Source organism: Ambystoma mexicanum, chromosome 6p (genome assembly GCF_040938575.1).
Source record: "Ambystoma mexicanum isolate Mex_15411 chromosome 6p, UKY_AmexF1_1, whole genome shotgun sequence".
In the NCBI taxonomy this organism is placed as follows: Eukaryota; Metazoa; Chordata; class Amphibia; order Caudata; family Ambystomatidae; genus Ambystoma; species Ambystoma mexicanum.
The window spans coordinates 1,366,146,497-1,366,174,458 of NC_090935.1; the positions used below are offsets into that span (position 1 = coordinate 1,366,146,497).

Below are 27,962 nucleotides of genomic sequence, written 5' to 3' on the forward strand. Positions count from 1 at the left end.
ACCAACTCAAAGGGAGAAGTCGTCCTTGCAGGGCTTCTCTCGTTGAGGCGAATTCTGAGCTTCAGGGCTTCACCGGGCAAACCAACGGTCCAGGAGTTGCATCAGGCGCCTCTTCCAAGCTCTTCTTCGTATTCCTTCGTCCAGTGGTCGACTCTGCCTTCCAAGCCAAAAAGCCTTGCCTTTTATGCAGGTTTCCCCCATTCAAACCAGCCTAGCTGTCTTATCACACAGCAGGGTGGCTGTCCTTGCCAGACAGCCAGCTGGCCAATCACCTTTGGGTGCATTCCTGTAACAAAAGGGATTAAGCACAGGGAGTTTCGGGCACCTCCCTCAATTCCTGCCCCTGCCAGAAATACTGGAGCCAGAGGCGGGCTACACTCGTGAATTCTGCCAAAGACAAAACAAACCAAGGGGCCAAACCTGGTTTGGAGTGCAGAGTAAATCTCAAGAAGGACCTTTCCAACAAGAAATGGCGAAAAAAGAAGACCAAGGCCATTTTGACGAAATGGGCATCAATGGGTGCTTTACTGCAGCCACAAACGCAGCACGTGGTAAAAACCCACAATGGTAGTAAAAAGTAAACCACTGCCACCAGCCATTCACTGTAGAATGGGTAACATAAAAATGTTAAATGAGAAACTAGACAAAGGGGATACTAAGTAACCCCTCCAGCACCCTATGGTAAGATAGTGTGTGCTGCGTCTAGAAAGTTACAAAGTGTAAGTAAAGTCAATTTCACTTCCCGGCTCTTGGAAAAAGTAGTTTCACCAAGAGGAAGGTATTTAAACCTTTGGGAAATCTAAGAGACTTCCTTGTGCCATTGCACTGAAGGTGCTGTGTGTCACAATCCAAAGATGATGCCTATGGAGTTTGTCAGACTCCAAACCCAAAAGAAACAGTGTTCAAATCACAGAAAAATACATGAGAGAGTGGGAAAAATGTCTCACTCTCTCCAGGGTAAAAGTTAAATAGTCCTAGAGTCCAGCAAAAGTGCTGGGGGGGGTCTCTAAGGTAGAGAGGAATTAGCACATTTCTGAGAATTCTCCCTAACAACTTGTTAAAGGGACACAAGCAGCGGCTTTACTCTGAGGTAAGAGGCGGTTGCCCTAAACACCTCTTGGGGGACTTCAATTCTCTGGAGTGACTTTTCGGATGAAGGTAAGTAATACTGTTTTCCCCACAGTAGAAGTTAGAAGAAAAGATCATGGCTGATTCTCCTTGATGTGGCAGCGCTGTACCCGACCTCTGGATTCCTTGGTCTGATGACGAAAGCAGGACAATGGATGGGATCTCTCATCAGCAGTCTCGAGGGAGGGCCTCTTGCACTGCTTTCAGCAACTGCTTTGGTGCCTTTTCTGCAGCAACAATAGAGTACACGATTCACCCAGTCAATTTTCTTTGATTCTGAAGTCCTGCACTCTGTTGAGGGGACTTGGACGGGTCGGATTGTGTCTCTGGAGGTTCACCTGGAGCTCAGCAAATGTTTGGACCGATTTGGCCTTTCTACGACCATGTACTTCAATTGGGTCGAGGTCTCCTGATATTGGGGTTCTGCAGCTCTGGAGAGCACAACACCTCAGGAGATGGCTCAGATTAAAGCTCGTCTTGGGACTGGTTGATCCCACCAGTCCAAGGGAAGGAGTCGTCTTCTTCGGACTTCCTCTGTCGCATAGAAAATGAGATCAGGACAGCAGTGGTCGCTTCACGTTGTTGCAAAGAGTCTGCAGGTGTCTCTGGTCGTCGTCTTCTTCGGTTACTTCAGTTTTCAGTGGTCGACTTGCCTTTCACCTCAGAAACCTCACCCTGTATTCAGTTTCAGCACACACTGCTCTGCAATCTCTCTCAGCAGTTTACAGAAAGGGGTGGGGGTGGCTGTCCAATCAGAACAACCAGACCCCCAGTGGGAGCTGGTTTCATTCGGGCACTAAGGCAGACAAAGAGCAGGGGAGTGAAAAACTCTCCACCTCTCCCTGCCTGCCCAGACACACTGGAGACTAGGCAGGGACACCCAAGGGTTCCCGCCAAAGGAAAAACACATGCACACAGATCTCCCCTTCCCAGAATGGTAGAAGAAGGGCTAACAAAGCACAACCACGCTAGAAATGGCGAAAACAGAAAGGAGCCACCAGGTTACTACTTGGGTGACCCTATTGTGCATAACCAGGGCTATGGACATCGCCTGTGGTGGAAAATTAAACAATAGTTGGTAGAACACGTCCACTGCCACCAGCCATTACTAGAGGGTTGTCTATGGGACCAATAATTCGCAGAGAGAAGGGGGGATACCAAGTATCCCCTTGGCACTCCACATAAGGTGGTGTATGCCAGTCTCTCAGAATATAAAGTTTTAGGAGAGATACAAAGTATCTATCTATCCTTAAGAACTGTAGATACTCTGGGATATAGGAATGAGTCTCAAAGGAGAACCCAAAGGGTTCCAATCAACACTACCCATAAGGAGCTGTGTGCTGCAAAAGTAAAATACGGATGCCTTAAAAGAGATATGGGGGAACGTAGACTCAATGGGACACTGAAACCAGAGAACAGCGTTCCCAAAGACAGGGTCCATGAGAATGGATGAGTGGAAGAAGGCTCCACTCCTTCAGGTTTGAAAGAAAAGGGTCCAGAGGTCCAGCAAAAGGTTTTGGGGGGGTCTCACTAGGAGAGTGGATAGAAATGATAACTCTCCCTAACTGTGTGTATTTAAATAACCAAAGGTGACTGCATATATGTTTTATATTAAGTGCTGTGTGATAACATTACCTGCTTGATTCATTTTCCCCTATTCACTATAACAAGAGTGGCCTTCTACAATCTGTCCACCGGGTCAGATTTGAGAAATCCATCTTAACAATTGTTAGTTGTGCAAATGCTTCAGATCACTGCCTCTAGAGTCTACCAGATATCATTATCTCATTTCAAGGGATGACCCAAGAAGGTTGCTTTTTTTTTTAGTTTTGCTCCAATTACTTCAGAAAGATGAAGCACATTTCTTCCTGCTCTTCTTTTTGAATTTACAGGGGCATATCTTAGTGGTGCCCTTAACATTGGGAAATAATTTCAACCCAATGTTTTATTCCACTGATTTCATAATATTAAAGGCTTATTATTGGGTGTCAATTCAGACCACACATTTAGTATCCACTAGTGTTGTATCCATCATTCACTTAGGTATATTGCTTCTAGGAACTAAAACCTTCTTCTTAATCAAAGCTGCAGCAGACTTTCATATCAAACCATTAGTTCAAGTGACAAAAGACAGAAAAGTATGCTCATCACATTTACCCCAGACAGGCAGCAAGCCATTCCATTAATTGATTTGAAGAATTGAAAAATTCTAGACATTGTTTTGCGTTTATTGCTGCTTCTGTGATTTGGCTAGCCACATCTGCCCATTTACCTTTAGATCATTGCTTATGTAGTCCCATGTAATGGACCAGCCAAAAAACAGTCTTCAGCACATTTTACAGAAGGGCATGTGGCAACTGCATCACTATTTCAAGTAAGGTCCATTCAGGAGACTTCATAGGGCGTGTGTGATCTAACTCGTGGATGTATATCATTCAATGCATTCTGTACAGCAGCCAATGGATCAGACCTGGTCTTTCAGTCATTTTGCCTTAATCTTTTTATGATTCCTCTAACCCTGCCATTCAAATAAATCGGGATCTACCAAGGGAACCTTACCTGGTCAGTTGCCTGCATGAAAACCTTATTTAGGCCAAGGTATGTACCATAGCAAGTAGTACTGCTCTTTGTTGAGATGGATTTCCAAAATCAACATTGGGGTGTATTTGGAAGGCCAACTCATTATGGGGAACGGAAAACGCTTTCTAAGGAAAGAAAGATGTTAACCATACTTTTAAGAATAGTGCATCACACATCCATGGTAAGTAAGAACTTTTGTAACTGTTCACTCAGAGTTACAGTTACCAACCAACACTTTTACAAGTAAGTCACTTTTAAACACCTATTTCTTTTCTAGGCACAAGGCCCAATCCCCTCAAAGTCTTTCCCCTATTCTTGGAGCATGAGTGTTCACAGTGGTCGAAGGGGTGTGGGGGTCACTAGGATCTAGTGACAGACAGTGTCTGAATAGGTTCTTCAGTAGCAAAAGTCAGAGTTCCTTAGGAAGACTGGGCAAACAGGTGAGTACTTTACTTCTAGAATTCGAACAGGGTCCACAGGCTTCGCAGAAGACAACCTAGCAGGATTCTAGCAATGGGACTGGGTGCACTGGACCAGAGGCCTCCCAATCACAGAAAACACCCCACAGCTACACTGAAATCCTAACAGACTTAAGGTAAGTACATACAACACAGTACCTCAGCATTGAAGAGGATTTTGCAGCAGGAGGACTTCAGGATCGGCAGATCCTGAAGTCTGGATTCCTTGTCGTGGTGACTGAAAAGAAGACCTCAGAAGGGACTTTGTAGTAGGGATCAATGGAGAATGCTCTAGGCACATTTCCTCGTGGATGAATATGATTCTGCGGATTTGGCGCCTTTTCAAGGAGCACAGAAGAAGACAGGAAGTCACTGTTGAATTCTCGTTCTTACAAAGGTCCAGTAATCTGGTGAGGGGACTTTTCGGGATGAATTCATGTCTCTGCAGATACACCAGGATGCCAACGAAGTTTCAGCAAGATTCATAATTCGGAAGATCGTGCACCGCACAATGGCTCCCAGGGTATTGGTGTATTGCAGCTCCCTTAAGTTCGCAGCAACGCGTGGGATGGCTCAAAATGCAGGTCCTCTTAAGTCTAGTGGGTCCCACCAGGCTCTGGATCATCATTTTCGGAGTCCCCAGGTCGATTGGAAGGAAGGGCTACAGCAGGCTCCGGTTACACAGCAGGCTCTCCGGTCGCTGGAAATCGTTTCTGAAGCATTTCCTTCATCATCCTCTTCGGTTTTTGATCCAGTGGTCGACTTGTCTTCAGCTTCCAGGTTTGCAGCATTTAACAGGAACTACAGCACAATTTATGAAGATAAAAATCACACAAAGGAATTTCCCACCCTGGAAGTCAGGGGAAGGAACAAGAAGGGACAAGAAATACTAAAATGGCGAAAAAAGAAGACCGGGGCCATTTTGGTAAAATGAGCCCCCTTAGGTGCTTTAACTGCAGCTGTGAACACAGCCTGCAGTAAAGGTGCAACAAATTAATACAAGGTATTAGTCCACCAGCCATTGAAGGTAAGCTTGTCCCTGTAACAGAATTACCGTTTTGGTGTGAAAGGGGATACATTGTATCTGCCCAGCACTCCACATAAGGTGGGGTGTGCTGATTTCACCAAACAAAATGTTAAAGGGGTCCAAAGATCCTTTATACCCTTGGGAACTGTAATTCTCTCAAGGTTAGGCAGGGAAAGTTAAAAGGGGAGCTCCTAGGGCAACCCAGCAACAACAGGCACTTGTTGCCAACAAGTTGTTAAAGAGAATAACTTTAAAAAGACACTATGGAGAGTCTAAAAACTGACCCCTATAAAAAGAGGAAAAGTTTATGTGAGCGTGGAAAAAGGTTCCCACTCACAGAGGTATTAAGGAAAAATATCCCGCTAGTAAAGCAAAAGGTTCTGGGGTTGACCCAGGTCAGGAAGATGTACCATTTCTATAAAAATCTTACCTAACAGTCACTGCATACAAATTAGCTCAAGGAGAGTAAATAAAAAGCTTTACTTGCCTACAGTCAGGTCAGGAGTAAAAAACAACGCAAAAGGAAAGGGTCCAATAAAAGTCTATAGGAGGAAATCAGCAAAAAGATCTTTAACACAGGCCAACGGCCAACATGACCAAAGGACAGGCAAAAGTCCATGGCACAGCCATTTTACAGTATAGGGTACTCTATATGGTATTCTGCCGAAAAATACAAAAGTGCACAAGTAAAAAGTCAAAAACATGGTAGAAAAATATCTACTGTGTTAGGCAATATTGTATGCAGTAGCCCTGTCCTCTTGGTATTAGGTAACCCACCTATTGGTATAGGCCTGTAGTACACAAGTTGGTAGAGTGACTGAGCCGCCAGACCTATCTCAAGAGGGGTAAATGTCAGTTGTAGCATCGAAATCCACACATACAAGTATCCAACTAACACTTACACTCAAGGTTTTCTAGTAAAATAATTATTTAACGGTCAGTTTTAAATAAGCCTTCTTTAGAAAGGGCAATATGCAACAATCAAAATACACTTCATACCACTTTCTCAGATTTAGAATAAGCAAGTAGATACTCGTTCGAGATGCTGTCAATACATTTCCTACACCCTGGGGTGACTTCAATTACTACGCAGTATTGGCATTTATATATCACCATTTGGTACTTAATAAATCCTGAGGTTTGTGAAAAGGGAAAAGGTTGGGGAAGGAAAATAAAGGTTAACGGGTTCTCGGAGCATGTGAGCACTTTTCAATATCCCAATGAAGTCTAGATCAGATCTTTCCCAGCAATACAAGGTAAACTGATGCACCGTCTGTGAGTGACAGTTAGAATCAAAGTCAATGGGTCAGAAGAGTCTGCAGAGAGCCAGGACAGCCAAAGTCAATTTGAACAATGTCTATGGAGCTGAGGCATTTCTTTAGCTAGCACAAAAGTCTTTTACACTGTTTGAGAGTTTGTAAGAAATCACTGTTCTCCCACAAGCTGTTAGGCTTGTGAGGGTCATAGCTGAAATCCACTCTGTAAAAAGAAGCTACTGCAAGTCTCAAGTGAGAGGATGCAAGCTACCGACAAAAGAGGTAAGTACCCCTTAGTCAGCACAGTACCTTAAGTTTGAAGAAGAGGATCCAGCTGGCTTCTGTTCTCGCTTCAGTCTTACAGATCCTGTTTTCCTGGGCCTCAGTCGTGGGGACGAGAGGGAGGACGTCTGGAGGGCTCCTGCACTATAGTTCGAAGGTCGTCAGCGGCTATGGGCTATTTTCTGATCAGCGGCACTTTGTGGTTTCAGCAACCAGCAAATAGCATCACCGGGGTTGTTGGACACTTGATGGGCTTCCCTTGCTTCTGGAGTCCAGCACTCTGGTGAGGTGACTCTGGCTTGGGTCGTCTGGCTTCGGGAAGGTCCTCGGGATCTTCCTGGAGCTCTGGTCAGGTTTAAAGAAGATGCACCCGACTACGGATTTCTCAACCCCTGGCACTCGGTTCCAGGAGCAGCAGCAAAGAAGTACAGCCAGTAGGGGAAGGTCCTCCAGCAAAGTTCGTCTTGGGGTTAGTTGGTCCCACCAACCCAAGGGAAGAAGTCGTCCATTCTGGGGCTTCTGTAGTCGATTCGGAGTTGGAGCTTCAGCAATGAAGCAGGGCTTCGCCGGGCAGCTCAACGGTTCAAGAGGGTGCAGCAAGCTTCTCTTCCATTTTCCTTCATCGGATGTTTCGTCCAGTGGTCAACTCAGCCTTCAGGTCAAGAAACATCGCCTTTTATGCAGGTTGCTCTCATTCATGCACTGCCTAGCTGTCACTCACACAACTCGGACAGCCAGCCAGCCAATCAGCACTGGGTGCATTCAGGTAACCAAGGATACTAAGGACAGGGAGTTTTTGGCACCTCCCTCACTTCCTGCCCTGCCAGACACACTGGAGCCAGAGGCGGGTTTCAGTACCGAAGCCCGCCAAAGGCAAATGAATAAAAGGGTTAAACCTGGTTTGGTGCGTAGAGTAAATCCCAAAGACCTCACAAGCAAGAAATGGCGAAAAAAGACGACCACTGCAATTTTGACAAAATACACTCCTGCTTCCGAGGGTTCAGCCTGCGGTAGAAACGCACACTGGTAGGAAAATTCACCCACTGCCACCAGCCATTTAAGGTTGTGAGGGTAAAATAAAACATGTTACATGAGTTAGTAGGAAAAGGGGCTACTAAGTAACTCCCAAGCACTTCAACATAAGATGGGGTTTACTGGACTTGCATAGGAAAAACAGATAAGTAAAGTCAATTTACTTTGCTACTCTTGGGAACAGTAGTTCACCCAAGAGAAGGTAATTAAACCTTATGAGAAATCCAAGGGACTTCTCTGTGACACTGCACTGAAGGTGCTGTGTTTCACCATACAAAAGTAGATGCCTATGGAGTTTGCCAGACTCCAAAAACAAAAGAAACACAGAGTCCAAATCAGATCAAAAATACATGACAGAGTGAGTCTCACTCACTCGGGGATAGAAATTAAGTTCTAAAGTCCAGCAAAAGAGCTGGGGCCAGCGGTGGTGTTAGGTCTGGAAAAGACCTGGGGCTACGCTAATGTTTGAACTGTCGGGGCTCGGGGCTAGCTAGCCTTTTGGTTGTAGCTTCTGAGATTCTATCCGGGACTACAACCAAAAGACCAGAGGCTAAAGCCCCTTTAGCCCCCTAACCCCCAGCAACGCCTCAGGCTGGCGCTCTCTAAGGTTTAAGGGAATTAGCACAGAAATGAGAATGCTCCCTAACACACTGCCACCAGCCCATCCGAGACACATTGAATTTGTAATCACAAAGTTACAACAGAAAAAGTTATAAGGATACAAATTATTGTAACAACCTTTCACTTTAAGGAGATGTGTGCAGCTTTAAAAACATAAGAAATGCACTAAGGGAGACTTTGGGCCTCCTTACGACCCTGCCGGTCGGGTAACACTGGTGCCGGTACGCTCACCGGCACTGTTGTAACCAGACCGGCAGAGTACAAGTTTGCGAGCCAGCTGCCGTCCCGCCCGCCAGTTCTGAGCTGGCAGGCAGAACAGCAGCCGCTCGCAGACTTTGATGGTAGCACCGGCACCATTATGAATTGTGCCGGTTCTACCCTCTTCCCCATTCCCATTGAGTCCTATGGGAATAGAGAATACAATTTTTCCTGCGCCTGACTTCGCAGAACGCCAAGGTCGTAATACCCCAGTAATTCCGGGAAGCCAGGGACCGGAAAAATCATGAGTCCGGCGGCCAGCCTACTGGTTCTACCGGCACGGCTACCGCCGGACTCGTAATGAGGCCCTTTGTCTCTCATGACTGATAGTTTCGGGGACTGATCAGTCTCCCCATACAAATTAACATTAAGCAGAAGGTGTTAGGCAGAAACCTGTGCAGTTCCCTTAGGGGAGTAAGGGCAGTAAGCCCACTTGGTAGCAGTCTGTACCACACAGATTCACTTGGTAGCTGTGGCTGAGCAGTCAGACTTCCCTCAAGAAGAGTTAGGCAGTATGTAGAGTATACACAATAAGTACAGAGATGCAGTAGCACAAGCAAACACTGACCATAGCTTTGGTGTAAAAGTATATCATTATTTATTTAAAGACACACTTGTAAATTACACTCGCACAAAAGAGGTAAGTAAATTCAGCACACAGTCACTATTATATATATACAACCCTAATTACTTATTAGACAAGTCTTAGTGAGAAACACCACTTATTTTCAGACAGATGTGAGCGCTTAACATAAGATGGCACTCTAATAAGCTATGAAAAAAAGGGAGGGAAAAAGGCAGAGTTATGGAAGCACACAAGTTTCAATACTTTTACAAGAACCACAGTAAGGCAGGATAGGCAGAGTTCCACTGGGAGAGCAAGGAAGTCAGTTGCAAGGCCCAGCTCTTGGAGAGAGCAAGCAGAAGGGGTCCAGGTTCACACAGTGGGGTTATACCCAAAGAGTCTTGTAGATAGTTCACACAAAAAGGATGAAATTAAAGTCAGGAAAAGTTAGCTAGGTTGTCCCAGGCCAGCCCAGGTTAGAAATTCGAGGCTTTACTATCACCCCGAATGATCTGTCGCAAGGGAAGCCAGGCGGGACACAGTACCTTAAGTGTGAAGGGAGCTCCATTGGGGGCAGTTGTTCCGGGCAGCGGGTGCAAGTCAGTGTTTCGTCCAGAGGAAGAGGAGGTCTTGCCGTGGAGGAAAGATGAAGGTCGTTGCACTGCCAGGGAAGAAACCAGCCGCGGAGTTCTTCGGTTAAAAGGTACTACCCTTCTCTTCACGATAGTGGTAAACCGTGGTATTCCGGTTGCCGGGATGCTTGGCACGGGCAAGGCGGCCAGGAGATGCTCCAGGAAGGTGAAAAGAAGGCAAAACTGGTTATCCCCACCAGTCAAAGGAAGAAGACTCTCCGGACTGGAGATCTCCTCTGTCGTCGGGAAAAGTGGTGAGACAGTTCAGCAGGGCTCCACCGGTGGTGTCGTCGTTGTAGGTCGGCTCAGCTTCTCCCTCCTCGGATTCTTAGGTCCTGTGGTGACTTCTGAAGTTCCAGTCCCCAAAGCCCTGCTTTTATGCAGCACACGCCCATTCACTCAGCCTAGCTGTCAATCAAACATGCTAAGTGGTGAGCCGGCCGGCTCACCACTTGGGCCAATCACACAAGAGTGAGACTTGAGTTACCAAGGTAACTCAGTCCAGGGTGCCTAAACTCCCTCCCACACCCCCTGTGGTACCCAGACAGAGTGGCACCACTTTTGGAGGCTTCTGTGGAGAAGCCCGCCAAAAAGTGGAACAAAGGGCTCGACTTGGGTTGGAGTCACAGAAGAGAACACAAACGCCATTTTAGAATCGAGTTCTAGCAAAAAATACCAACCGGTGAATTAATATTAAATAAATAAACCGGCGGTATGTTCGAGGCTATAAGAATTAAATAATTAAAGTTGGTAGCCTCGAAAAATGGGAAAATCCCATAGAGATATATTCGCAGTCGAAATATAAAAAGTAGTATCCACTGCCACCAGCCAAAACTCGATCGGGGGGACGGGACGTGCCCCCTCAAACAACAGACCCCGGGGCAATCGAATTGCCCCGACCAGTACGTCCACAATATAATGGTTTGTGCTGGTTTCTATTCATAATTTGGGACTAGTAAAGCCAATGGTGACTTTACATGCCCTGGGAGACAGTAGTCAGTCCCAGGGTATGGAGTCTGTCGGGGAGTCGCTATGACACCCCTGGGTTACGGCACGGAGGGTGCTGTGTAACCCACATCAAAAATACATGAGACCCTATGGAGTAAAAGACCCCATAGCCCATAAAACACATGGAAAGATAAAGGAACACCTCAAATCATGTCTAAGAGTGGGAGTAAAAGAGTCTCACTCTTAGCAGGAAAAAAAATAAACCCCAAACATCCAGCAAAGCTGCTGGAGGACTCGCTAGGTTTGGGAAATTAGCCTTTATAGAGAATTCTCCCTAACAGAAGGCTTTCCCTACCTCCAAAAAGTGACAACAGCAGTCAAAATAAAGCAAATTGAAAGGGTGTCAATTTGTGTAATCGTTCATATGTTCAATTTGTAACGGTTTATTGAGAAGCCACCCTAACACGGAGTTCCTTCCCTCCCCACTTGCGTAGCATTAGGGATGATTCTCAGAAATGTGCCAATTCCTCTCTACCTTAGAGGCCCCCACCTCTTTTGCTGTACTCTAGGACTTGAGTTTTTTGCCTGGAGAGAGTGAGGCCCTTTTTTCCCACTCTCTCATGTATTTTAATGTGATTTTGAACTCTGCGTTTCTTTTGGTTGTGGAGTCTGACAAACTCCATAGGCATCATCTTTTACATTGTGTCACAAAGCACCTTCAGTGCAGTGACCCAGGGAAGTCTTCCAGATTTCCCAAAGGTTTAAATAACTTCTCTTGGATAAACTACTGTTTCCAAGAGCAGTAAAGTGAAATTGACTTTACTTACATTTGTAACTTTATAGAATTTCTAGAGTCCAGCAAAAGAGCTGGGGGGTCTCTAAGGTAGAGAGGAATTAGCACATTTCAGACTTTTACCAAAGGTGGGTTCCTATTTCCAGGTGGTCAGGGTTGTTGTAGTGCACCCAAAGGGTACTGCATACAATCTTGCCTAACGCTGGTGGCAGGTGGTGAGGATTTATTGTAGAGTTGTTACACTAATAATTTACTTTGCTTTTGTTCAACTAAAAACCTTCACAAGGCTACGCTCCACTAGAAAAGCAATTGTAACATGCCAATTATGGATAACTTCAGTCAGGAAGCCCTGGTCATTCTAACAGTAGAGCAACTGAAAGAAATGTGTAAAGACAGGAATCTCCCTGTTAAAGGAAAGAACAAACTAATTACAATATTGTTGAATCATCAAAGTCTGGGTAGTAACCATGTCACACCTACTAACTCCGGAAATGTGGAAAATGATATTGGGGATGATAGTACAGAGTCTAACTCTGATGACTTGGACGAGTTAGAAGAGGGAGAGGAGTCCAAGGATGGGAGCACCCCTTTTGCCTAAACAGTCCCTTTTGCCTCAACATTTAGCCACTGGGACCCCACAAGGTCCATCACTGAGTCCAGAATTTGTGTCTCTTGAGAAAATTAGACTCGAGTTAGAATTCAAAAGATTACAAATGCAAGCTGAAGCCAAACATCAGGACATCAAATTAAGGGAAATTGAAATGCAACATGCTCTTGAAATGAAGAAATTGTCTCTTGAAAATGTTTCTATCCCAGAGTCTTCTAGGTTGTCTGATCCAAAGAGACCTTGCATGCCTAAAGAAGCAGTGAGTGTTTATGTGAAACTTGATATTTTGGATTGGGTGGGTGCTTTTGAATATAACTATGGGATTCAGGGTTTCACAGGGAATTAGTTGATTCCTTGGCTTTTGTCTAGACTCAGCCAGGTTGCAACTTATGCTGTAAAGGAGGTGGGGGAACTCGAACGATTGGAGTATGAAAATGTGAAGCTAGCTTTGATAGCTAGATTTGGGAAAACTCCTTCCCAGTACCTTAAGTGGTTTAGGACCCTCAAAAAGACTAATGGCACCCTTTGGGCTACCTGGGTGTGTGAATGTTTGAAAAACCTAGATGGTTGGGTTAAGCGTTAGAGTGAATTCCTTTGAAGGAATGAGAAATCTAATGGTGGCAGTAGTTTACTTTTAACTACTGTGGTGTGCATTTACCGCAGACTACTTGCGCAGCTGCAGTAAAGCACCCAAGGGTGCCATTTTTGTCAAAATGGCCCCGGTCGTCTTTTTTCACCATTTCTTTGTGGAAAGGTCCTTCTTGAGATTTTGTCTTTGGCGGGATTAATGAGTGAAGCCCGCCTCTGGCTCCAGGGTGTCTGGCAGGGGCAGGAAGCGAAGGAGGTGCCCGAAACTCCCTGTGCTTAGTCTCCTAGGAGACAGGAATGCACTCTTACGTGATTGGCGGCTGGCTGTCCGTCAAGGGCAGCCACCCTGCTGTGTGATTGACTGCTATGCTGGAATGAATAAGAGAAACCTGCATAAAAGGCAAGGCTTTTTGGCTTGGAAGGCAGAGTCGACCACTGGGCGAAGGAATCCGAAGAAGAACTTGAAGAGGATGCCTGCTGCAACTCCTGGGCCGTTGGTTAGTCCAGTGAAGCCCTTCTGCTGTGCTGAAACTCCAAATTCGTATCGACAGAGAAGCCCCTGCAAGGATGACTTCTCCCTTTGAGTTGATGGGACCAATCAACTCCAAAGATAGCCACCTGGACATCCTCTCGGAGCTGGTTGAAATTCCATTGCAGTTGCTGCTGGAACCGAATAGCCAGAGAGAGGAACACCAGATTGTGTGCGTGGCTTTTAAGCTGGCCAAGAGCTCCAGGAATATCCTCTGGACTCCCAGGAAGCAGGACTGACCGAGCCTGAGCCACTGCAACAGAGTGCTGGACCCCTGTTGCAAGGAAAGCCCATCTCGATAGCCAGGAACCACAGTCTTGCTATTTACAGTAGATGCGAGGAGCTGAAACACTGAAGTGCCACTTGTTTGAAGATTGCCGGTTGTGGTCGGTGACCATCCCATTGCTGTGCAGGAGCTCCCAGACGTCTTCCCTCTTGTCCCCACGACTGAGGCTCAGGAACACCAGGATCTACAGAGCTGCCCAGGAACTGAAGTCATCTGCTGCCCTTTTTCTTCAACCTAAAGGAACTGTACAGTCTAAGAGAACTTAACTACACTTGTTCTCTGTTGGTGAGACCTGCTGTGGTTGCTCTGTAGAGTTGCTGATAGCTTCTTTACTTCACAAGTCTTTACTTCACAAGTCTAAAAATCTTATGGCCCTACTTTGAATTCTTCTCTTCTACAAAGACTTCTAAAATATTGTGCAAGACTTTTACTTACCTGCAAGAAGTGCTTCAGCTCACCTAGACTTTTGCCCAATTGTCTTTGGCCTAGCCTGGCTCCCTGAATGTCTCTTCTGCCCTCTGACATTGTGTTTTATCCTCCGTCCATGAAGGGGTTAACTAACTTTGCATTAGGGGTTACCAAAAGTACTTACCTGCTTCAGAATATTTGTATGATCTCTTGTTCTGTTCTAATAACCTTTTTCTTTGCCAAACTCTTAAGTCTGATTCTAAATACAAACAGTGGTATATTAATGTCCACAGTGTCCTAGTTACTAAAGTCACATGAGGCTGTAGGAAGTGTCTGTGTGTCATCCCAAAATGGTACTTACCGATTTAGTAATATTAAGAGTGTGGATTTTGGAGTGTATTTGTGTGTTACTATTATATTGCCCCCTTCTAAAGAAGGCTTACTCTGACTGTTAAATAAATTAATAATTGTTTCATCAAGAAACCTTGTGTGTAAGAGTTCATTTGAATGCTTGTCACTGTGAATCTCTCTGTAACTTCCCTACAGCTCACATCGACCCCTCATGATACAAGGCTAGCTGCTCAACACGCTACTTATACCAAAGGTTGGGTTCCTATTGCCAGGAGGTCAGGGTTGTTGTAGTGCACCCAAAGGGTACTGCATGCAATCTTTCCTAACACCTGGTTATGCAACAAACTGTTTAACAGATTATTTTTTGTAGCCTTATCTCAGACACATATCGTGCCCCTTGGATCCCTCTCCCCTGAGCTAATCAGCTAAGAACAAGACCAGTGTACAGGAAATATGTTGGTATTTATTTAAATTAAAAGTAATAGAAATTGGCATGAAAAGATCAAAAACCACTTTATCCATGCCATAACACAATCTACTTCTCTCTGCATAAATAAATCATAAAAGTGAGTTAAAAACAACACAATCACAATTCTTAATTTTCTACAAATTGCACTTCACAAAATAATTACACTGATCAATAACAAAGGCTCTTATGTAACGTTGTGCGGTTTTGATTTTCCTGCAGGCTTAAAAGGGTAGCAGTAGGATTTTGAGATTGGTAAAAATAGATATGGCAATCATAATTTCGGCCACACTTTTGGTTTAAAATAAACACAAGGTGATTTATCGCTTTGTTTTTCAGATCCCCCTTGCTTTGGTCTATGTTGGGAAGTCAGACAGAAAAATTGGAATGCTTTGGGGAAATTTGGATTTCAGACCCCCCTTACTGAAAAGTTGTGTTGGGGAAGCTAGATAAAAATGTTGAAATGATTTAAGAACAAAGACGCCCCTCTTCCTTAAAGAAGCAGGTGTCAGCTGGACAACAGGAATTACCCAATTAATGGATAGGCTATAGTTTTCAGCACACACTGGGATGTGAGCTTTGTTAATTTCGAATCTTCACAAAATTCACCCTGTAGTGTTTTGCCAAATGGGGAATTAATTAAATTTATATTTTTGGTTAAATAGGCTAAGGATCTTCACAGGGAAAGGATTCATGACAAACGGACTCCCCTCACCTTTTGGTTTCCCTGGGCTCAGTTCTACTTACATAGCAAGCCTCTGTTTAAGGTTCAGGAAAGCCAGCTGCATCTCAAGACATTCTGGAAAGATAGAGCATGGGTCTGGTCTCTCCACTCTTAAAGATGGCCTCCCGCTCTCCACCACAGGACCCAGTCAGCTTTGAGGCCTTCCTAGAGATAGACATCTCCACCCAGATGCACTATTAGCAATCTCCTCTGGTGTCTCCTTACAGCTGTCAGATGGTAAGTTTCAGCAGCCTTCCTAGTGGTCTGTCTCTTCTCTCTGTCTTCCTGTCTTTCTGTCCCTCTGTCCTAGTGCAGTCCCCCGTATAAGGCAGCAATGACACCACCAATTTTACAATCTTGAGGAAGTACCCTGACCCTGCAATAATCCCTGCCACTAGGATTGGACAGTTAACATTCTCTCTCCTCCCAAACCCAGCCTCCAAGTCAGGATTGGTTTAGGGTTCTGGAGCAACATATGGCAATTCTCATTTGTTATCATCCTCTGTTCTCCTTTCAACTCTTTGGCAAAAACGAGTTATGTATCAAAACCTCAAAATTTTACTAACAACTGACTGACTAAACATATTTTCTGTTTTAGCTAATCATGGGGAATTAGATAAGCTGACCACCAAATCTGTATCATGTAGCCCGGCCATGTGGCACCTTTCTGCCATTTCCATGAAAGGCACAACAGTTATGAATATGTAAGTTATTAAGCATATCCATAATTTCAATTTCCACCCGCTCACCAACTCTCACATTTGGAACATGCTCACAGGAAGATGAATTTTATATCCCCACAATCTCCTGGAAATTGCATAAAAATGGTACATAGATTAAATCGATCTGCCTTATGCTCCTTGAAGTGGGTGCCCCCATTTTCACACATATTAGTCATGCTCCAGCCAAGGATAACCATTGCTTTCAGAGCCAGCAGGTCTGGAGAACACTGAATTTCAACACCTTTCGCAGTATATTCTTATTGTGGTTGGTCATTAGATGAGAGATGTGACATCCAGTCTGGGAGTGGGAGTTTTCCTTGTGAGGTTTTGCCCACAGCCAGCAAAAGGGTCTGCCTTGGGCTTCCATTTTCCATGAATACCAAGTGGCTCTTCAAATGTCACTGGAGTTTTGTGGGTGAAACATAATATACGTTGCTCTTTGTCAACCCACACTTCATGTTTTGTTTTCCTCACATTTTTCTGGGAGCAGTGATTTTTGTTCCACTTTTACTTTTTCAAACCATTTTTATTTGCACACACATTTGCAGGCCGTTTTTGTTTTCAATGTTTAAAAATCCTGTTTTCCATGTGACCTTTGATTCCTCCTTCTTTTTTAAATTAAAATGCTGCTTCTCCATTGGTAATGATAGGTAGGCCCCTTTCCACGTGGATCTTTAACTTTACTTGAAAAACAAAAACAAAGGCCAGGCCATTTTTGTTTCATTGTTTAAAATCCTGCCACTCATGCGCAAGGGACTTCTGTTTGGGGCATTTAAATGCACTCAACAAATTACACCATTAGAGCATTATCTCAACACTCAATTTATTGTTTATTGTTCACTTGTTAGGCGCTTACACACTAAGAAAATACTGTTTCAAAGTGCCCATAGGGCAGTGAGGGAGCAAGGGTGGGAAATACATTAAAAACACAATATTTAAGAGCAGAGGAAGGAAAAAGGTAGAAGGGACAAAGCTACTATGTCTTGTGAGTATTCCGAACGTGTAAGTGCAGCAAGGAGGAGGGAAGAGGGGGCAAGTGCTGGATAGTCTGAGCTCATGGGTGAGCCACAGATGAAGTGCTAGGAATGTTGAGTGCTACATGGACTGGACCGCGGGAGGTGTAAGTGCATACCTCCAGGACGGAGGGTGTGCAGATGCAAGTGCTGTGGATAGACGGGAGCTGGGCAGAATTGGTGTGGGAGGTCAGGGCCCGGAGGATGCATAAGGGCCCAGGGCACCAATCGCAGCAACTGTGGGATTAGCAGACGTGAGAAGAAGGGAAGGAGGAGGAAAAGATTAAAGTCTTAAGGGGCTTTTGTAATTTGAGAAGATCCTGCTCGGGGGACAGGGGGAGGCTATTCCATAGGAAGGAGCCCGCTGAGGAATATACCATATTTCTCTGGTGGAAGAAATATGAGTTTTGGGGACTTATCTGCATGAGGAAAAATGACTTGGTAATTTCAGCAGCATATGGATCGTTGATGCTCAATAGATTTAAAATATTTCTGGAGCCCCCTTCCGGTCATTTTGTATTTGAGAGTGCAGATGGATCTGTTTATCCACAAATAACCCAGACTAACAGAGCTAAGGAGTTGTTACAAGATCCTTTACGTTCGCTTGTTAATGTTCTCTGTTCATCTACATTTTCACCTCTTACTGAAGTTCTTCATTTGAATAATCTCACAATCTCACAGAAGTTGTATCATGTCGGTTCAATTTTTCAGGTGACACCTTTACAGTAGACTTCAGAGTATTTTTATTTTTTTATTTTTTTTATTTTTAACAATATACCCTTAGCCAATGCAGTTAGTTATATTCTTGGAAAGTCAGAATTATGGGCCAGAGGAAAAGGTGAGGGTGAATAAAGAGGGCTCCGGGTACATAATTGCACCTAATGTGTTTAGCTGTCGGACGGATGCTATGCTTTGACCAGCATTATGTAAAACATAAGAATCAAGATGGAAAGAACACTTTCTGATGAGCAATAAATGCACACTGGACGTGTGCCCATAGTAATACAACCTTGTTTAGAGTCCAGTGGCACAGGCGGCTGCCTGGAAAGCTCACAGATGCCAGTCGATGCAAAGCTGATGAGGGTAGTGGCTCAAAAAAAGATGACGACTCTGGTAAGTGGTCTGAGGGCCGAAGTGGGAGGCAGTTGGAGGAGTGAGTGCAATCCTGCCAGCCATCAAGATTTGAGGCCGTACAGATGATTATTGCCCAAAAGGCCTGCATCCTGATTGGCTGGCAGGAGGGCTGCATTCCACTCCAAGTGCTAATCCGCAAAACAGCCCCTTATTTCCTGTTCCCACCCCTTCCTGCTCTGCTATTATCTGCCTCAGGTCTTTAGAATTATTGTCACTAATTTAAAAGTGAGGGAGTTGCATGTTCTATTTTGTGAACCCAAATTTACCACAACATTTCATATGTGACCTCCCTAAATAATAAACAATGCTGTGCAGAGTGAAAAGTGACATTTTTAATCTTGAGTACTGCACATTCACACAGCACAGCATTTTCTTTACTTGCCACATGCAAATTATCACTTGCCAAGGTCTGATGGTGAGTGCACATTTTGAGGATAGGTGTGGATATGATGTTCTATATGTTTCCTTCAGGACACACAATTTGTACTCACCACTAACCATTGGCTAGTAGTAATTAACTCTTGGCGAGTGCAAAATATTGTTCTGTGTGTATGTGTACAATTAATGTGGCAAGTGAATTTTTATACCTATCTATTAGCTTGTGACTTTAAATTTTTACAATTGGGTCCTGGAATTATCCACTTAATTTTGTCAGCTCTGCGTCTCATACTCTGCACTCTTTTAGTGGTCTCTGACCACTGTGCAACACCTTTATGTTTCTAAGCATCTAGTAGTGCAATTCTGTCTCGCTTGCTCCAAGACTGATATCATTTAATGCATGTGTTGTTGTTTCATTTCTGGACTGCTCATTTGTTTTGTATATAATTATATCTAGGATATCAGTGTATTTTCAAATGTGTATAACACAGAAAAGATTAACTGCACATAGAAGGATATTACTGGTAACTGTCAATTTCATAAGAAATGTTAAAAGCTTAAAAGTGATTTGAGCTTTTCTCCACAACAAGCAGGAAAATAGCATATATCAAATCGCTTGAATCAATTTTCTGAATAATAGGTTATCATTGAATTGCTGCCCTTATTTACAAACAGGGAAACTCCAGAATTGCCTGAACGCGAAGAAGGTGAGGGAGAGGAGAGTGAACTTCAGAGTGCCGGGTTCAGTAATTGGAATCAGCCCAGACGGTGAGTACAAAATACCCTTTTTACAAAGTAGCTTAGACTTACTGGTGCATACACTGATAACTATTAAGAGAAATTTCTCTTTTTAGCAACTTTCCCACCATTTCTATGGACCCCCAAACCTTTTGCTTTTGTTTTTAAATTATGTCCTGACTTTTTCCAGTCAAGTGAAGCATTCACCTTCACTGCATTTGTGCTCATTGTTATGGGGAAACTGACCAGTTCTTAAGGCTGTCAGTATTGGGAACCTGCTTCCCATCGTTTTTTGACTTTGTTACTACTTTTGAGTAACGATTTATCATTGCACAATGCACTTAAAATGCAGTGCAATGGGGTTACTTTTGTATCACCCTAGAATACACTCAAAGGGATTTAATTCGTTACTTTAGATGTGCCTAAAGACAAGCTGGTGGCAGCAGTTGCAATTTGACTATTGTTGCAGTACTTTTCTTTAGCTTTTAGTTCACCGCCTTTGGCTACTCGCTATGGCTATTGTTCTTACATGGCTTTGCAACAAGGTTCTTGCTTGTTCTTTTGGCCATCTTGTTCTGTATCCTTCTTCCTGCCGTGCCAGGTCGGGAAATTCCTTTTGAGGTCATGCACTTGCTTTGGTTTTCGCTGGCTAGTTCAGGGCCATGTGTATCGGTTCCCAGAAAGTGGCCGGGAATGTCTGGTCCCAATCCACATACTGGTGCTTGAATGTCTGTTGTGCATGCTTGCATGAGACCCACATTAGTCCCTGGTTGGACCACTGCTGGTCTGTATGAGTGGGGCCGATCTTGCCTTTGGAGGTGTATGAGAAACCTAAGGGTATTCTCCCAGGAAGACATTGAGAATCCCTTAGTCATGTGACCAGGGACGGGCTGGCGATTTCAGATTCCAACCCTGGTGGTGGACGAGCGAGGGTGGATCACCTGGGTAAGGGAAGTCGGGTTTATGCTTGGGGGAATAGCCCAGGTGAGATGCGGTATTATATCGGCAGAGGGGGAGATCCCTGAGGCATTTGAGGGCTGTACCACATCTACCCCCCTTCCTCCCATTAAACCTCTCCTACCCAAATCTACTGACCTCTCCGTATATAACAAATCCCCTAGGATCGAACACCTTGTTGCATTCAGAAACAATCTCTCTCAGAATTCTTGATTTCCTGTTCCCTATCCGAATATTCGTAATCCTTCTTCTACACGTCCCTCTGGTTATTCTGTCCTTAAATCCCACTCTACTTGGACTAAACACTACCATTCCCACAATCCCACCTGTTTCTTTCACAATAACAACCCCGGTCATTCCTATCAATCTTCCCCTTCTAAGGTCATCAACCCTCCTGATATGAGGGTGGCAATTCCCTATAACACCTATTTCCATCCTACCCAGTTGGATACGCTGACACTCCATCCATGTTCGGGAGAATTCTAATTTCTGTGCTAATTCCCTTCAACCTTTAGAGACCCCCTGCTCTTTTGCTGGACTTTAGGACTTTTTATCTTCATCCTGAGTGAGTGAGACCTTTTTTTCTCTCTCATGTATTTTTTATCTGATTTGGACTCTGTGTTGCTGTGATTTTGGAGCCTGATAAACTCCATAGGCATCACCTTTTGTATTGTGACACACAGCACCTTCAGTGCAGTGTCACAGAGAAGTCCTTTGGGTTTCTCATAAGGTTTAAATACCTTCTCTTGGGTACACTACTGTTCCCAAGAGTAGTAAAGGGAAATTTACTTTACTTACCTGTTTTTCCTATGTAGGTCCAGTACACCCCATCTTATGTGGAAGTACTGGGAGGTTACTTTGTAGCCCTTTTTCCTACTAACTTATGTTACATTTTTTATGTTGCCCTCACTACATTTAATGGCTGGTGGCAGTGGTTTAATTTTCCTACCATTGTGCGTTTTTACCACAGGCTGAATCCTCAGCTGCAGTATTGCACCCATAGATGCCCATTTTGTCAAAATGGCCCTGTATTCTGTTTTCGCTATTTTTTGCTTGTGCAGTCTTTCTTGGGTTTTACTCTGCATGAAACACCAGGTTTGACCTTTTTGTTCCTTTTATCTTTGGCGGCTTTCAATGCTGAAAGCCACCTCTGGCTCCAGTGTGTCTGGCAGGTCAGGAAGTGAGGGAGGTGCCTGAAACTCCCTGTCCTTAGTCTCCTCGTTTACCTGAATGCACCCAGGGCTGATTGGCTGGCTGACTGTCATTGCAGGACAGCCACCCTGATTTGTGAGTGACAGCTGGGCTGTGCATGGTTGGAAGAAACCTGTATAAAAGGAAAGGTCTCTTGAACAGAAGCCAGAGTCGATCACTGGAAGAAACATCCGATGAAAGAACTTGGAAGAGAAGCTTGGACCGTTGAACTGCCCAGTGAAACCCTGCTGCAGTGCCAAAGCTCCAACTTCATATCAACTAGAGAAGCCCGGAACGAACGACTTCTTCCTTTGGGTTGGTGGGATCAACTGACCCCAAGACAAACTTTTCTGGAACCCTCTCCCTGCTGGCTGTATTTCCTTGCTGTTGCTGGAACCGAGTGCCAGGGGTCAGAAACACCAGAAATGAGTGCATCGTCTTTAAGCCGGACCCGAGCTCCAGGAAGATCCTGAGGACCCTCCCGTAGCAGGACGACCCAAGCAAATTAAAGGTAATTATAACCTACGGCAGACATATTCTAGACACTCTAACAGCAAGTCTGGGGAAGCCAGACCCAATTGAGGACACTCATACACAAACGTTACCCTTATATATACTTTTCAGAATGGCAATACACACATTCAAGGTATGTAAGAACTTTTGTAACTGTTCACCCTCAGAGTTACAGTTACCAGCCAACTCTTTCAGGAGTAAGTACTTTTAAACACTTGTTATACTTTTCAAGACATAATCCTTTACTTATCCAGTCCTTCCCTACTAGAGTGCACTCAGAGGCAGAAGAGGGATCCTATTGGTCTAAGTTCCAACTGTAGGCAGGGTGAAATAGGGTTCTGTTGTAGGCAAAAGTCAATAGTCCTGTGGAAGACTGTTCAAAGTTAGTTAGGGTGCAGGGACTTCTGAGAAGAGACCATAGAAGGATTGCAGCAGTGGGCCTGGGTGAATTGGGTGAAAGGACTCCCAATCACAGAACACACCCCAAAGCTTTACAGAAATCGCAAAGGCTTAAGGTAAGTAAATACTCCAGTCAACACAGTACTTTAACACAGAGAAGAGTTCCAGCAAGTAGACTTCAGGATCTGCTCCCAAAAACCTGGTCGTTGAATTCCTTTATCATGAAGACAGGACACTGGAAAGACTTTTGCAACAGGGATCACTGCAAAGTCTCTAGGCAAGAGGTTATTCGCATGGTTTGCTCGGCACAGAAGAAGTTGCAGCAAGGGAGACTTCAGGATCTGCAGTCAAACACCCAGTAGTTGAATTCCTTTATCATGAAGACAGAAGACAGGATACTGGAAGGTCTGTTGCAGCTGGGATCAATGGAGAAAGCTCTAGGCAAGAGTTACTTCATGGTTGGATGCAGCTCTGTGGTTTTGGTGCCCGTTTCAGGAGCCAGAAAAAATCTGAATATCGCGAGTCAGATTCTCGTCACTTGCCAGGTCCAGCACTCTGATGAGAGGAATGTTCAGACTCTCTTCATGTCTCTGGAGGTCCAGCAGGATGCCCACAAGGTTTTAGAAAATTCTGAATTCGGAAGACCATGCACCGCACAATGGCTCGAGGTCCCAGGGTATTTGGAGTATTGCAGCCCTCTGCAAGGTTTCAGTACGACATGGTATGGTTCTTCCTGGGTGTAGTGAAGCAAACCATGCTTTGGTTCAGAGTCGTCCTTTTTGGGATCCCCAGTTTGAATTGAAGGAAGTGTGACAGCAGGCTCCAGTTACACAGCAGGCTCTCTGGTCACTGGAAACGCTACAGCCGTCGTTTCTTAATTTTCCTCTTCGGTTTCAGCTTTAGTGGTCGACTTGCCAGCAGCTTCCAGGTTCATAGTATTTATCAGGAACTACAACACAACCTCAGCATTCTCTTCCCTGCAGTTTAAAGCAAGGGGCGAGCTGGCTGTCCAATCATGTCAGCCAGACCCCCACTGCAAGTTTGTTCCTTTCAGGCAAGGTGAAGGACAAAGGGCTGCAGTGTGTTGGACTCCTCCCTTGCTTCCTGACTTTCCAGACATTCTGGAGCCTGGAGGAGGAATCCATAGGATTCCCGTGGAAGGCAAAACAGCCACTGAGCTTGTTCCCATTCCCACCTAGAATGGCGGGGGAAGACCTTGGAAACAACAAGCAAACTCAAAATGGTGAAAAAAGGAGCCCACCATTTTAGCAAAATGGTAGTCCATCTGTGCATTATTGAGGCCTACGACTAATAAAGACTAAAAAGTCATAAATGTAGTTACACTGCCACCAGCCATTCAAGGAAGCTTGCAATTGTAACACCCATAAGGTGGGGTGTGCTGGCTCACTATATAAAATGTAAAGGGGGATGAAAATCCCTCTTTACTACTTGGGAACTGCAGTTCACCCAAGTACATAAAAGAGAAATTAACAGGGGAGTCCATAGAGGCAACCCAGCCTAAGCCCAAACGTTGTTAGAGGGTGTAACTTGAACCATACACTGGAGGAACATACAAAGGTCACCCATAAAGAGTTAAATACTAGGCAAGAGGGGATAAAAGATTCCCTTTCATCTAGGGACAAGGTTAAATAGTTGCCTAGTCAAAGCAAAAGGTTCTGGGGCTGTCGCAGGTCAGGAAGATGTATTCTTGATATGAAAACCTTACCTAACAAGGGGCTTCATTGGCATTCATGACAAACGTGCCTCTGGAGGCTGTCTGCAGGGCAGTCACACAGAGTTCAGTGCACACTTTCACCCAACATTATTGTATTGACACATAAGCCAGAAATGGCTCACAAGTGGGACAGGCATTGTTCAAACAGTTATTTGCCACTGTTCCTTCTATTGACCCACCACCTTCATCTGGTACTGCTTGCTAGTCTATGCAACATAGAAAGCAAAATGGGGGGCTCCAACCACATGCCAAATATTGTATGCTCCCTTCCTAGATAGTCATTACTGTACTGTATCTGTTATCATTTAAGGAATATAGTGCTTCACGAGTAAGCTAAGTATCCAATAATAGGGTTAATTTACTCTGGAACTAAATTCCATACACACATCTTGAAACACCACTTATTTGTGCTCAGAAAACACTGCTTTTATTTAGCAGATCCAGTCCTTTGGCTGGATTTACACCTATTATATTCACGTTTCAACAAATGGACACAATATCATTATGTCTTGGCACAATACTAACCACATCATAGCGTATAAATCAAAAGGTGTGTTAGTACTGTTTGTTAAATATTACATCATATTCACAGTTATATGAAAACACAAGAACAAAAACCCTGAGACAAAACAACAGTGTTTACACATTTTGGTGTAGTAACCTACACGGTTTCCACAGTAATCATACATGCAAGTAACCTTGTGTTGATCAAAGTGGGAATCTAATTGTCAACCTTGTCTTCAGGGAAAGAAAGAAGCAAAACAAATAGTGTAAGCTAATTTAAAAAGTCTAGGTTAATTGTGAAGCTGGGGGTAGTTAAAGTAACCCGCTCTTGAGTGGGATAAAAATTCCCACAGAGTACCAAACCACTGGTCTATGCAAAACATGCGACTCTAAACAGATCCATAAGCCTCAGACAACAGACATTACATACCTGTAATCGTCTTTCTGATGCGTGTATCTGCTTAGATTCACATGTGCCCACACATCCTCCCCTCGTTGGGAGTAGAAAGTACCATAGACAACATGTTTTATGTGAGGGTTTTTCAACACAATTCTTCACATTCATATTTCACTGTACACTTCATGCAACCCCAGGTCAGAAAAATACAATCTGAGGACCTTGAAGCGTGAAGGATCATGGTTAGAGTACACGTCACAGTAAGGACAGTATTACAGAAACGCCCCTTCGACGCCCCTTTTTGAAATCGTAAATAAATCATACAATACTCTGCACCAACCGCTAAATGTCAGCCTATGCAAAGCATGTGAATATAAGCAGATACAAGCATCAGAAAGATGATTACATGTATGTAATGTTTGTCATATGTGTGTGTGTATAACTTATATTTGTGTGACAATACCAGCCTGAGGTTTTCATTGCTTAAAGTGTATTCAAAGGCCTAATTTAAAATGCTTTTATTTTTGTGCATCTTCTGTCTAACTTGAATTATTGGAGTGATCTGTGTGTGTCTCATTGTAGCCCTAGACCACCCTCACACCCTGAGTCTAAGCATTACTGCTCTGCAACCCTACCTTGATTGTGTTTAGCTAGACATCCATGTCTTCTCTCGGTTCCCAATAATACGCTACCCTGGAAGAATGCAAACACAGGGTGGATTGTACAAATCCTACTTAACGCCCAGCGACGAAAGTAGAGAAACTGCCTGTGAGGCCATTGATGGGCACCCATTGGGGCAAAAAGAGGTTGGTGACCTATCTCCGAGAAAGGCAAAGCACAGAGCATCAGAAAACAAGAGTGACACACCAATGCCAAGAGGGGATTAACAGGAGCGAGTTAGAGAGGGGCAGAAGAAAATAAAAAACGATAGTGATATTGGGCAGAAGAAATTGGGAGAATGAAGATCACAAATAAAGCGTAATATAATTAAGTGTAATGATAGATGAAAGGGAAAGTAAGTGCATGTGTTGAGTGTGAACCAATGTTCCATGGTTAAGCACAGGAATGGGTATTGGTGCACCAAAGGGCATCTTCATTAAATACATTTCTGAATGTAAGCATTCCATTTCTGAAGCCTTATTGATTTTTTGCGGTTTTAAAGGAAAGTTTTACATGCAGGTTTTTGGTAAAGGATACGGTCTTGAAAATAGCTGAGCTTTCGAAAAAATGGTTAGTCAATGCATTATTGAAATACTATTTTCTTCTGTTCTTTTTAGGATTGAACTTTGGCGAGAACCTGGCAAATCTCTAGGAATAAGTATCGTTGGTGGTCGAGGGATGGGGAGTCGGCTAAGCAATGGAGAAGTGATGAGAGGAATTTTCATCAAACACATTCTGGAAGATAGCCCTGCTGGAAAAAATGGGACATTAAAGACTGGAGATCGGATAGTTGAGGTACATACTCTTTACTTTGAGCTGCCTCACACTTCCTGACTTTTCAAGCACTGTGTGACTATCCTGATTATTTCAAGTGATTTTCTGAATTAACAACATTTGCAGATTATTATTTGGAGGAGACCAGACGATGGAATGTAGAGAAGAGAGAGAATGTGTATGAAAGAAGAGTGGAGAAGAAAGGAGACTGGTGTAGGAATACCATAGTGAAGTAATAGTTGAGAGACAGTCCTTGGGAGGAAAGGTAGGGCAGGGCCAAAAAGAACTTTTATAAGAAACTGAAAAACTATTCTTCTATCTTTCTTGTGAGTCATTGAGAACAGTGTTACACTGCAGACATAACTCCTCTAGGTGTGTGGCCCTTTAGGGGGCCTTATGGTCTGCAAATTGACCCAAGAGTTGTACCAGCACTGGCAGTATACTTTAACATAGTAACTACACTAATGGTAGACATTTTGGTTCACATCAAGACTTTTCTTTGTGTAGGTTCCAAAAAGGATTATCTGTAATTGTGAAATCCAGTATGCAGGCAACTCAACTGTACTTTGCTGCTCTGAATGTGATTGGGGTGAAGGTTAGAAAAAGGACCCATTAAAGTTGGACAGAACAGTGACATTTGTAACTGTTAAGGAGTTTTACAGAAGTTGCTGTCTGTGATAGAACTTGGAAAAGCCCACTTTAGGCGAATAGGGTTACACTTCTTAGTTTGGGCCAGAAACAAACAAAGGTTTGGTTGAATGGCGAGCAGTCAGGCTTCGTCTAAGTAGTGAAGAATGCTGTATTGAGGTACAAAGAACTTGGAGCATACACTTAATCCAAGGAAACTCTGATACACTTAGAAGTTGTATTTAAAATAGTTCTCCAGCATGGGGTCTGGCATGGATTCACATGCTCATGAATATTCCCCGTCGTCAGGCTGGGAATCCTCGGTAAAGAAAAAACCAGTATCAGTTTCGTTTCTGATCTGTCTTTCGTAGTAATAACCAATCACTGGTCTCTGCGTCATACTGACCACAGCCAATGACTGCCCTCTACCTAAGCACCGCCTCTGGCAGCCATCTTCAGATTTTTACCGCACGTTCATGTGTTGGGATCCTCGTGCTATTGCTCTCGAGCGTTAGTGCTATTTTTCGCGCTTTTTCACAAAAAACTTCAATTCTTTCGGTCAAAAGAGCCTCAAGCTCCACCGATCCTACATCCGATCAACGGGGACCCGTGTCGGATTCGTCTGTGCCCCTCAAGGGTGAAGATTTCGTCGAGCTACACTTCGGAGGACTCCAGAAGCTT

The 27,962-nt window shown here is 44.1% G+C and overlaps 1 protein-coding gene across 17 annotated transcripts in view; it reads left to right on the forward strand.

Moving 5' to 3' along the window:
* The window catches only part of MPDZ (multiple PDZ domain crumbs cell polarity complex component), a 1,735,289-nt gene that overhangs the window by 1,009,621 nt on the left and 697,706 nt on the right, over positions 1-27,962 (forward strand). For all 17 annotated transcript variants that reach the window (XM_069626067.1, XM_069626068.1, XM_069626072.1 and 14 more), the window contains 2 exons: positions 19,462-19,554; positions 26,498-26,675. In XM_069626067.1, coding sequence (XP_069482168.1) covers positions 19,462-19,554; positions 26,498-26,675 — 271 coding nt within the window. The remainder of the gene's footprint in view (positions 1-19,461; positions 19,555-26,497; positions 26,676-27,962) is intronic.